This window comes from Sinocyclocheilus rhinocerous, unplaced genomic scaffold (assembly GCF_001515625.1).
Source record: "Sinocyclocheilus rhinocerous isolate Xijiao unplaced genomic scaffold, SAMN03320098_v1.1 scaffold2529, whole genome shotgun sequence".
NCBI classification, from domain to species: Eukaryota; Metazoa; Chordata; class Actinopteri; order Cypriniformes; family Cyprinidae; genus Sinocyclocheilus; species Sinocyclocheilus rhinocerous.
The window spans coordinates 364,655-377,925 of record NW_015658742.1 but is presented as its reverse complement, the minus strand read 5'-3'; the positions used below and the strand labels follow the sequence as shown (position 1 = coordinate 377,925).

Sequence of the window (13,271 nt, the reverse complement as noted above, 5' to 3'; positions counted from 1 at the left end):
AGAAAGTTGGCAACAGGACAAGCCTGGTAGTCTGCAGGCGTTTACAGGAAACTGAGCACAACTCCGGCTGGGTGCAGGTTGGCCTCTGAACAGAGATGGTATAAATGAGAGACTGAGATGAAGCCAGACTGTGCCAAGCATAATGCATCTGATACCCGCCGTTCAGACAGTCACTGTAGGCTTTGCTCACATCTCATTAAAGCTACAAAAAACAGTTTATCCATTTTTGAAAAATGCATGTATTAAAGCAATGGTTTCAAATTCTGTCATCATTTACTCAGCCTCATGTCATTTTAAACCTGTATTCTTTCTTCTGTGCAATTGCAAGAGGAGATGTTGAGCAGAAAGTGAATGGTAATCAGGGCTGTAAACTACAAGCATGACAAAAACACCAGGGCAATAACTTCTCTTCAGAATGTCTTATGAAGTCATACATTTGCTTTGTGTGATAAACAGACACACATTTTATAACAAAAGTTATTTACTGAAAAAAAAACCCCACAAAATAACCAATGATGTTAGGCATCATCACCGTCAACCTAGTATTGATGTCATATTTGAAAATTCTGTTCCTCACACAAAGCTTTTGGACAGCTCAGAAATGTTTAGAATGTAGTTATATTAACTACTTTTCTTTTATCATACTTGAATGGTGCTTTTAGACAGTTTTTGCAGCTGGTCACCATTTACTCTCATTGTATGCCAAACAGTAAGATTCAGCTTTCTTGGTTTGGAGAAACATGACGGTGAGTAGATGATGACAGAACTGTTACCTTAAGTATTTGGCACATAACTAAATACATTTTGATGGAGGCAATCTGTAATCCTCTTCATTCACATGTCAAACAAATCTAAATAACATACACTTTCATAGAAGAAACATCCCCCTTTCATTGAGGCAAAAGCTTTTTTTTTCCCTCTCCCGTTGAGTACGGTCTAATTTTCCTTGAAACAAAATGAATGTGTAGCTATAGTTGTAGCCTGCTTGCCATCAAATCCCCCAGAAGAACCAACCATCCCCCCGCAATTTGCAGCCTGTGCGCAGAACACACCCTTGTGGAACGCAGGCTCTGATTCATACGCATGGTCATTTCCTCTCCCAGTGGAAAGTAAAGTAGTATGGGGACATAGACAGGTCTGCTTTATTTAACACTGTCTGACATCCCCTATGTGTTCAAGAGCACTCCATTTAGGGACTCAACTGCAACAAAAGAGCTCTCTGGGATGCTGGGTTATGATTGGTCAGTCACAGAATTAGCCAATCAGAATCAGTTTGACATCATGGTCCAGATCACATTTTTTGGGGTTTATTTTACAATAATTACTTTTTCCTTCAGGACATTTGTGTAGCTCAGAGATTATGGTGATAGCAATGCCAAGGTCATGGGTTCGATTCCCAAGGATTGAATGAAGTGAAAAACTTTACAGCTTGAATGCAATATAAGGTGCTTTGGCTAAAAGCATCTGCCAAATGCGTAAATGTAAAAGAAGAACATCAGATTCTGATCTTGCTCTCGTCCAGGTGTTCAACCACTGTACACTAACATGTAGGTCATGGGTTCGATTCCCAAGGAATTCATGAATTGAAAAGAAACTACAGCTTGAATGCAGTGTAAGTTGCTTTGTTTAAAAGCATCTGCCAAATGCATAAATGTAAAAGTGGGACATCAGATTCTGTTCTTGCTATCATCCAGGTGTTCAACCACTGTACACGAACGTGAAGGTCATGGGTTCGATTCCCAAGGAGTTCATAAATTATAAAAATGGTATAGCTTGAATGTAATGGAAGTCGCATTGGATAAAAGCGTCTGCCAAATGCATGCATGTACTAGTAGGACATCAGATTCTGATCTTGCTCTCGTCCAGGTGTTCAACCACTATACATTAACATGTAGTTGAGGGAACAACACACAAACATCTCTTCAAACATCTCTCTGATTCAGAAGATCAGACTGTGTGCTCTACTTTCATGAAATGTTAGAGTTACAGCTGCCTTCTGGCTGGTGTTTTTTGGACTGGCGTGCGGGCGGCGTAGATACCTGCCAAGACCTGACACATTTATATCCTCACCACGACCTGTGGGCTATCTGTGAACTTCTGCCCCACTATCTTGTTTTACACATCAGTTTCTTCAAACACTGTCTGAAAAATGGAGGGGAAGTATTAAGCAGTCTCATCATAACACTTCAGGCTTGTGTGTCTTCAGAGGTGTCCGTCCCATGCAGACATTACAACGACCATGTACTACAGCGCTCTCAGTCTGGACTTGTTCAATACCTCAGGCATAAAGGGAGGAGTAGTATGTCTACATTTGGGAGTCATGAAAAAAACATGACCAGTTTCACAGTTCACATTGAAGCCTGAAACCAGTCTGTAAAGGCCCTTTGACCCAGTTGATACTGTCAACTGGACCTGACCTAAAAATTGTTTGCCAGCTACTTCTGTCAAGAATGTAGAACTTAGCGAGTTGCAAATTTTCTTATTTTAATGTATATATAAATTTGCTTCTCAGACAAACTTTTTTTTTTTTTTAGATTTAGACATTTTGAATGCAAAACAAGACAAAATACAAAGTTTTGAAGTGTCTGATTTACCTTGGCAGTTTTTGATCCATTTTAATTAAAATTTTAATATGCAACATATTTCTAAATGAAACTGGAAAAAAATATTGGGTGAAATTTGACTTTATTAATCACAAATTGATTGAATTGTGAAAAGTGGGCATTACATACCAAAAGGGAGCCAGACGACATGGGGACATGGGCTGTAAAATTAAGAGGGATATGTGGCGTCATCCAAAAAGGAAAGTCAATGAATCATGAACCATAAAATCAGGACTATGCGTTGAGGAAGTGAAATGGTCATTTTTGATTTCCTGATGACTATAATAATAAGTTCTGAGCTTGTTTTAGGTGAAATAATAAAGGTCTCTCTTTGACACAGTGAAGAAGATTGTGATGGCATTAAGTATTTTTACGTGGCCTCAAGACATGGATTTACACAGAGGGTCCCTAATTACGCTACACTTAAGCACTTAAACTATGTGGCAGCTTGTCTTTGTGTAAGAAACTAATTGAGGTCTTCTTTCTCTTTGTCTTTTGCCAGACCGCATGGATTAGCTGGCAGTCCAGTTATCTCTGATATCTCTTTTATCCGACTATCGCCTCACGCTGCAACTACCGGAGAATCACCCTTCAGCCCACCTCACCCGTATGTCAACCCACACATGGAGCACTACCTGCGATCAGTCCACAGCAGTCCCACGCTCTCCATGATCTCCGCAGCACGTGGACTGAGTCCTGCTGATGGTGAGTCTCATATTGTTCCCCATGTACCGGGGTGCTCTTGTCATTGACAAATACACTCACGTTCAATGCGATTGTTTTTTTTTTTTTGAAAGAGAGACGACTACTTTTATTCAGAAATGTCACATTAAATCGGTCAAAACTGCCTGTACTGATGACTATAATAATAAGTTCTGAGCTTGTTTTAAGTGAAATAGTAAAGGTCTCTCTTTGACACAGTGAAGAAGATTGTGATGGCATTAAGTATTTTTACGTGGCCTCAAGACATGGATTTACACAGAGGGTCCCTAATTACGCTACACTTAAGCACTTAAACTATGTGGCAGCTTGTCTTTGTGTAAGAAACTAATTGAGGTCTTCTTTCTCTTTGTCTTTTGCCAGACCGCATGGATTAGCTGGCAGTCCAGTTATCTCTGATATCTCTTTTATCCGACTATCGCCTCACGCTGCAACTACCGGAGAATCACCCTTCAGCCCACCTCACCCGTATGTCAACCCACACATGGAGCACTACCTGCGATCAGTCCACAGCAGTCCCACGCTCTCCATGATCTCCGCAGCACGTGGACTGAGTCCTGCTGATGGTGAGTCTCATATTGTTCCCCATGTACCGGGGTGCTCTTGTCATTGACAAATACACTCACGTTCAATGCGATTGTTTTTTTTTTTTTTGAAGATGAGACGACTACTTTTATTCAGAAATGTCACATTAAATCGGTCAAAACTGCCTGTACAGACGTACAGTATAATGTTACAAAAGATTTAGATTTCAAATACTCTCTGCTGTTATTTTTAAATAATAAAGAAAAAATATATAATGATTTCCACAAAAATATTAAGCAGCTTATTAGTGTTTAACATTGATGATAAGAAATGTTTTTTGAGCACCAAATCAGCAGATCAGAATGAATTCTGAAGGATCATGTGACACTGAAGACTGGAGGAATGGCTGTTAAAAATACAGATTTGTATAAAATTGTAATAATATTTCATAATATTACTGTTTTATTGTATTTTTAATCAAGTAAATGTAGCCTTGTTCCACATAGGACTTCTCCTTCTCCTAAACATCTCATTTGTTTTTCATTTTAACATCTTACCAACCCCAAACAGTATGTTCATGAGTGTATGTTTAGCCAAAAATGTAAAATTTCATTTACATTTCATGTCTTTCTAAATCCATTTGATTTTCTTTTGCGAAACACAAAAACAGATGTTTCAAAAATGACTAAAAGCACCATAAAAGTTATTTTTCATGACTTATGTGCTGTAATCTTAGTAATCTGAAGCCATTGTGTGGGGAAATACAGAAATTAAGCACTTTTACAATACAATTTTATTGTGCTTTTTGATGTTTTGGGTTCTTGACAGGTCCTGGAAACCATTCAGTTTCATTTTATGGAGTGAACATCCTATCTAGCATCTTGTTTTATGCTTGAAAGAAAAAAGAAAGTCACAGGTTTAGAATGGCATGAGGGTGAGTGGATTATAACATCTGGGACAGCCAAGGTATTTCTACAATGGCTTACTAAAAACATGCTTTTTTGTGATGCTACCTCCATGCTGTTAGATGCCAGTAGAAATCCAAGAGCACTTTTGTATCACCCATTATACTGGCTGAAAGTGTGTTTTATGTTTGTGGGGGTATGTCTGGGAGAAGGAATAAAAACATTGGAAAGCGAAGAAAGAAAGCTAATGGTTCCACTCCTCCACAAACTAAAACACAACAGAAGCTCTCTACCATTGTTTATCTCCTTTAATGTGTCAAGTATTTGGACATTAAGCATGCTAAAAACATTACTGGAGACCCGTTCTTGTTTATGTAGGCCTGAATATGTAAATAGATGATAGTCAGAAAGAAAACAGTTTGCTGAACATTATCTACCTTGCCAAAAGCCTGGTCCTTTCAGCCTTGTTACTATAACAGGTTGAGACGAAAGATAAGTCACCAAGCACAAAGTCTTGGCAGTAATGGCTCTGCTTTCACACAGCAGTGTGGAATAGATTGTGTTGGTGATTAAATGGCGGAAGAGATAATGGAAGGAGTTGAGCTTGAGTTAGTCTAAGTAACAACTAAAAAGCCTCTTTCCCAACATTTCATATACACCTTGTTCCCAGCAGTTGACCAACATCTTCAAAGGTCTCGCATAAAAGGCATACAAGTGATTAATTCAATAATTTGCATATAATTTCTCACTAATCTGAGTCAAAATTAGATTTTTTTTCCCCTCCTGCATTATACAGTCAACTAATTTCATGACAGAGCTTCAGTTGTGCAGAAGTCAATCCTGTTCTAATGTTTAACAGAAGGTCCATAAAGAAAACTGATGAAGATCGGTGGAGATGTCCCCTGCCCCAGAGCAGTGTTCTGACTGCTGATCTGCCTTCATCTGTCCACCGCCGTAGGGCTTTATTCAGCTCCGGCCTCTGCCGCACCCCTCCTCACTTCGATTCTGAGCCCCTCTAGGGACGCAGTTATACGATCCGGCGAGCGTGGAGAAAATAAACGGCCTTGTTCTGCCTCCCCATGTACCGGGGTGCTCTTGTCATTGACAAATACACTCACGTTCAATGCGATTGTTTTTTTTTTTTTTGAAGATGAGACGACTACTTTTATTCAGAAATGTCACATTAAATCGGTCAAAACTGCCTGTACAGACGTACAGTATAATGTTACAAAAGATTTAGATTTCAAATACTCTCTGCTGTTATTTTTAAATAATAAAGAAAAAATATATAATGATTTCCACAAAAATATTAAGCAGCTTATTAGTGTTTAACATTGATGATAAGAAATGTTTTTTGAGCACCAAATCAGCAGATCAGAATGAATTCTGAAGGATCATGTGACACTGAAGACTGGAGGAATGGCTGTTAAAAATACAGATTTGTATAAAATTGTAATAATATTTCATAATATTACTGTTTTATTGTATTTTTAATCAAGTAAATGTAGCCTTGTTCCACATAGGACTTCTCCTTCTCCTAAACATCTCATTTGTTTTTCATTTTAACATCTTACCAACCCCAAACAGTATGTTCATGAGTGTATGTTTAGCCAAAAATGTAAAATTTCATTTACATTTCATGTCTTTCTAAATCCATTTGATTTTCTTTTGCGAAACACAAAAACAGATGTTTCAAAAATGACTAAAAGCACCATAAAAGTTATTTTTCATGACTTATGTGCTGTAATCTTAGTAATCTGAAGCCATTGTGTGGGGAAATACAGAAATTAAGCACTTTTACAATACAATTTTATTGTGCTTTTTGATGTTTTGGGTTCTTGACAGGTCCTGGAAACCATTCAGTTTCATTTTATGGAGTGAACATCCTATCTAGCATCTTGTTTTATGCTTGAAAGAAAAAAGAAAGTCACAGGTTTAGAATGGCATGAGGGTGAGTGGATTATAACATCTGGGACAGCCAAGGTATTTCTACAATGGCTTACTAAAAACATGCTTTTTTGTGATGCTACCTCCATGCTGTTAGATGCCAGTAGAAATCCAAGAGCACTTTTGTATCACCCATTATACTGGCTGAAAGTGTGTTTTATGTTTGTGGGGGTATGTCTGGGAGAAGGAATAAAAACATTGGAAAGCGAAGAAAGAAAGCTAATGGTTCCACTCCTCCACAAACTAAAACACAACAGAAGCTCTCTACCATTGTTTATCTCCTTTAATGTGTCAAGTATTTGGACATTAAGCATGCTAAAAACATTACTGGAGACCCGTTCTTGTTTATGTAGGCCTGAATATGTAAATAGATGATAGTCAGAAAGAAAACAGTTTGCTGAACATTATCTACCTTGCCAAAAGCCTGGTCCTTTCAGCCTTGTTACTATAACAGGTTGAGACGAAAGATAAGTCACCAAGCACAAAGTCTTGGCAGTAATGGCTCTGCTTTCACACAGCAGTGTGGAATAGATTGTGTTGGTGATTAAATGGCGGAAGAGATAATGGAAGGAGTTGAGCTTGAGTTAGTCTAAGTAACAACTAAAAAGCCTCTTTCCCAACATTTCATATACACCTTGTTCCCAGCAGTTGACCAACATCTTCAAAGGTCTCGCATAAAAGGCATACAAGTGATTAATTCAATAATTTGCATATAATTCCTCACTAATCTGAGTCAAAATTAGATTTTTTTTCCCCTCCTGCATTATACAGTCAACTAATTTCATGACAGAGCTTCAGTTGTGCAGAAGTCAATCCTGTTCTAATGTTTAACAGAAGGTCCATAAAGAAAACTGATGAAGATCGGTGGAGATGTCCCCTGCCCCAGAGCAGTGTTCTGACTGCTGATCTGCCTTCATCTGTCCACCGCCGTAGGGCTTTATTCAGCTCCGGCCTCTGCCGCGCCCCTCCTCACTTCGATTCTGAGCCCCTCTAGGGACGCAGTTATACGATCCGGCGAGCGTGGAGAAAATAAACGGCCTTGTTCTGCCATGAATCCAGCACAAACACACGCCTGTTCTTTTTTAACCTCGCTAGGACCTAATTGTTCCTGATAGAGCCGTTATGGTATGAATGGCCAAGCAGCAAGAATGAAGTGGAACCCCCCCCAATCCTGAGTGTCCCATAACTTAAGCAGCAAGGATGTGAACTGCTGTTATTTCTTCGTCGTAGGCGAGTGTTATGGAAATGGCATAGGAGGCACTAATGGTTATCTGACCTAGGCAGAAAGAAAAATAAACATATCCTTTGCATGTATTGCTTTTGACACCTTTAGTCTGGGGTTTACTAGGTGCTGCTGTTAACAAATTTACCCAAGTTTAGGCAAGGAGAGAGCACCACTTTTTACTTGTAAACATACTTCAAGATGTCTGCTGTAAACTACATATCTATATAATAGTTATTTTTTTAAACAGACTTTCTTTTTTGTTCAGCAAGGTCAAAAAATTGATAAAATTTTTTAATTGGTACTAAAGATTTCTATTTTAAATAAATGCTCTTCTTTTAAACGTTCTATTCATCGAAGAATCCTGAAAAAAAATGATTTTTTTAGTTTTCACAAAAGTATAAGCAGCATGTTTTTTGAGCACCAGATAAGCATTTTAGAATAATTTCTGAAGGCTCATGGCTGCTGCAAATTCAACTTTGCCATCACAGGAATAAATAACATTTTTATTATATATTCAAAAAGACTATAGTTATTTTAAATTGTAACAACATTTCATAATATTTTTCTTTTCTATCTTTTACTGTATTTGTACAGATTTTGCTTATTATATTATGTAAATGATTTATAAAATAAATGAAAAGGAAGTCATATTAATGTTAATATTTTAGTATTAATATTTAGTTCTTTCAATGTTGTGAAAAATTTTCAACATTACACAGCATTTATAATAATATTTCCTATCTGAAGGTAACACTTACTGTTAATATTAGTTCAGCAACTCGCACAACTTGGCTCACAAGATGCTTCATTTAATAATTCATGGCTAATCATTAGCCAGACTATTTAAATAGTTTTATTCATTTGAATTTTTAAGGTATTAACCATTTTTGACGTTAAAAACAGAATAAAAAAATGTCTAAATTTTCTCATGTACTTTACAGTACTGTACATCTCTCAGTCATAAGCAGCTGTATAACATGTCTAAATACTGTATATGGCCATGTGACAAAACATTGTACAGGGGACAGTACGTCTAGCTTCACCCTCCGCTCCCCATATGTGTGTATGCAAGGGTGTAACTTTGGTTTGAGAAGTGGGGGGGACACAAAATGGGGGAAAATGTTTCCGATTTGAATCCCATTTCCTGCATTTACATACATTTATGGACTGTGGAGATACAAAATCCAGGAAATAATTAAGTTGATTATAATGATAAATTCTGCCAAAAATAATAGTAGGAAAATGCTGACAGACAATGCGCGGTTTAAAGTGGACTCATTTTCATGGTACACAGAATGTTCTACATCAGTGGTTCCCAAACTTTTTAGAGTGGAGTACCCCCTGAGGCATTTACCATCCTTCTGCGTACCCCCTCTCTTCCACTTAGACTGCACCTTTTCCATTAAAGGACAATATTTGCCCCCTAAATGGACTTTACAGTGCATTTTTTATCTTTATAAATACAATATTAATAATGTTTTAAATAAAATAAAATGTTCAATAGAGTAGTAATAAGCAATGATGATAAAAAAGTGAAAAGTGATTCTTTTAAATACTAAAAGCGCCAGTAAGTGGCGGTAAGTCACTGTCTTAATGCGTAAGTCATCGAGTCATCGGTTCATTCAGTAAGGAAGCAAGTGGCTGTATTTATGAATGAATCATTGTATCAATGACTTTCACAAACGATTTGTTCACGTAACACCGTTACCCCCTGTCCCCAGTGGAAATTACGCCCCTGTGTGTATGAATCCTAAAATACGAAACTCTTCTCTTCTCTGTCTGAGCAGTGACCCACGAACATCTGAAGGAGCGGAGCTTGTTTGGCCTGCCCCCTCCCCCGCCAGGGGCCAACCCTTCAGAGTACTATCACCTCATCGCCAGTCACCGCAGCCCTTATGGAGACCTGTTCATGCCGACGGCGGCCGCAGCTGCTCATCTCCCTGACTACATGAGCCCAGTGGACAGTGAGTTACACACCCTGAGTACAGCACTAACCAATCCATAATGTCACCTAAACGGTCAAAATGTGTGAGACTTTTTTTGTTTTTGTTCTGAAATGCTTTCTCCTGATCCATATGACAGCTTTAAGTAAGCCATGAGTTCCCAGGGTCCCAGACCGCAACTAAAATAGTCGCAAATGTGACAAAATATAAATTTGTGACAATAATGTCAAATATAATTGATATTAGCCACAGAGGGTAGAACTTTGTGTCAGTTTGTAGCCTAGTCAGATTTTGTCTTGTGGGGAGGCATCGGTTAACGCTAATATAACTCTACATTTATGCTAGGCTTATGCTAATATCTGTTATATAGCAACCCATGAGAAAGCAAGATGTACTTGAATTGCGACATTTCGGAATGCACCAACAAATAAAAACTGAATTAGTGAAGCCAGAATCGCTTGCGTTCACATATTTTCATTGAGTATTTCTCTGGTTTTAAATCAGATGAAATACTGACATCTTTATATGGCAGCATGCAAATAAAGATATGGGTTTTTTTTTAATACTCAATGATATTCTTTCTAATATTAAAAAAAAATGTAAACACTATAATGCTATTTCAATTTTCCAACAAAAAAGGCTTGTAAAAGTTTAATTCTATGAGCCAGTGGCTCCCATAGGGCTCAGTTTTTGAATTTAGACCCCTGCTTCTCCAAGAATGTGGTTTTGTGGTGATTTCAAAATATTGCTCTGTTGGTTTGAGTGGGCCAACATGTCAACTTCTAGCTCATCCAGTGGTGTTCTGAGCAGGACTACCTGTTTTCGAGCAGAAGCAGAGGGGGAGTGTATGGAAAACCTGTTTGGAAATAATCTTTATTCTTGGAGTTATGTTTAGTATCACTGTAACTTCATATTAATTAAAAAAAAAAAATCTAACTTGAGCAAAAGTATCTAACTTAAAAGGACCCAGAGTAAACACAGCCAGTACCTGTGTTATTTTTGTATAATTGATATACTGTTATAGTTTGTGTAAATATTTTCAATTTTTTTCAATAGACTTTCAGTTTTCACATTCATTTTAGTTAGTTTTAGTAATTTTTTGTGTGTAAACTTTTTTAAAGGGGTCCTATTATGCTCTTTTACAAAGTCTTGATTTTGTTTTGGGGGTGTACTAGAACATGCTCTCATGCTTGGTGGTTCGAAAAACGCATTATTTTTCACATAATTTACATTATTAAAATACCTTTCTCCCCAGCCTGGCACAAACGGCTCGATTAGTTCCGGCTTTGATGAAGGTCCGCCTTCCGAAAAAACAAAATGTGTTGTGATTGGTTAGCTGTCCCAGTGCGTTGTGATTGGCGAACAGTTTAGACGGTGTTTCATTACTGCCACGCCCCTTGCTCCGTCTTTCAATTCCAATGAGCCGCTTTGTGATATCACAAAGCCCGGAAAACAAACACTGTAGTCCAAACGAGCCGTTCGTTGAAGTTCTTGAAAAGGGATTTTAAAAAACCGAAATATCTCCCTTTGGAGTGGACTTTGAGATTTGTAACTTTCTAGATCTTTTTTATGCCCAAACATACACACTACACACTGACTAAAATTTAAAAAGTGAAAAAGCATAATAGGACCCCTTTAATATAAAATTTTGTTATAGTTTACATTTGTTTTTAATTCGAGACAAAAAATTTTTTTTAATGTTTTTAAATTTACTTTGAGTTAACGAAAATAACTGGGCAGTACAAGTAGGCTAGCTAACTAATTTGCTACGCTCTGCAAAAAAATTGTGTAAAATTGTGTTAAAAATCAATAGATACAAGCTTTTCACATCAAAGAACAAGTCTTTCAATCTTCACCTGTGTATAAAACATGACTCACATGGAAAGCGGCTGTAAACATGAGCCATCTCAACAATTTATGAGGCGTTTCTGTTATGGCTTCTAATTCAGATTGGGCTGCAGGTGTGATGCGTTATTATAAGTAACATTCGACTTCCCTCAAACCTCACCTTAAAAGGGAAATACAATGTTTAGATGGAGACAGATTTTTTTTTTACCATGGCTGTAATGCCAGGACTTTCATCTCTGCTTTTTTGTTTTCAAGGATGTATTATGGCAGCTATGTACCCCCTCCTGCTTCTTTGTAATGTGATCCAATTAGTCATGTAATGGACGGGTGTATGCTCTTGATCTTGTAAGGTCCTGATTATGCCTGGCTTAATAATGTGGCTTTGTTAAAAGATGCCTAGAGGGTCGCTATTGCATGTCGTTGCGTAATCTATAGGGGTAAACCAGGGCGAGCAGGTTGCAGGTCTTGCGGTGCCAAGCAGGTTTTCGGCTCTCATCCAGAGTTTCAAGGAGAAATACAGTGTTGTGAATGGGTAACACTGTGAGAGAGGATGAAGGGGAAGTCAGTGTAGGGTATCTGCTCAGGAAACTTGCGATTGTAAATAATCAAGCTGGCACACACTCTTGCTTTGAACCAGTCCAGCCACCCACAGTAACTCTTAGTGCCACAAATCCACGCACCCTCTCAAATCGCATGTCCCAATTACTTCCAATCACTAATCAAACACAATTCTCTGCGTTTTTATGACCGTAATGAGTCGGTCATGAGAGTTCCTGCATTTCTGACCGCTAACGCTGGCCGCCGCGGAGCTGACGGCCCACAGTTTGTGTAGTGAGGCTTGTTAGCTCAACAGCGCAGGGCTTTCTCCTTCCCGGCTCGAGTCTTTGGCCTTCTCCTCTGCCTAGCTTGATGTGGTCTCACTCTGGGCACTCAGGTGTTCACAGCTCTCCACACTAACCCACAGACACAGGGCTTTCATTGATGGCCGGTGTCAGCTCATGGTGCGGTGGCATAAAGCAAGCCCTTCAGTAGAGCGAAGCCCTGATAAATATGCATTGCAGGGCTTAGCGTTTGTCTTGGAATGGTGTGGCGATAAAATTCGTATGCGTATTTAAAAATCAATTTATGTTCTAATAAATTCAGCAGACCCACCACAAGAGTCAGTGTTCAGCATGCACAAAGTGGCCCTCTTGTTTTTCCCTTCATGATTCCCATTTGCCCATTAGCTGACTTGGAGAGAGAAGGTTCGGGTTTTCCTGTAAATGGTGATCGTTGTTGTAAAAAATTAGAAAAGTGCACATGGAAAATCTGTCCGGCTTGACATTAGAGCCAACATGTGCAGTACTGTAAATTTATTTGGACATTCGGCAGTTTTACACGCACTACTGGGTCAAACCGAGACGTTAACTGGAGTCATGCGACATTGAATAGGTTGTTATAGACTTCAATGTACGACAAAATAAGCATTCTGACATTTCATATAGCTGTAAAGGTCACGATTACTACAAACTCCACTTTGCAAAAGCCACCTATAAGACCTCATTATTTATATATA

At 38.3% G+C, this 13,271-nt stretch overlaps 1 protein-coding gene across 3 annotated transcripts in view; it reads left to right on the top strand.

Moving 5' to 3' along the window:
* LOC107722873 (zinc finger protein GLI2-like) overlaps window positions 1-13,271 on the top strand; it is an 89,479-nt gene that overhangs the window by 56,850 nt on the left and 19,358 nt on the right. For all 3 annotated transcript variants that reach the window (XM_016531369.1, XM_016531368.1, XM_016531370.1), the window contains exons 4-5: window positions 3,106-3,308; window positions 9,713-9,889. In XM_016531369.1, the coding sequence (XP_016386855.1) occupies window positions 3,106-3,308; window positions 9,713-9,889 (380 nt within the window). The remainder of the gene's footprint in view (window positions 1-3,105; window positions 3,309-9,712; window positions 9,890-13,271) is intronic.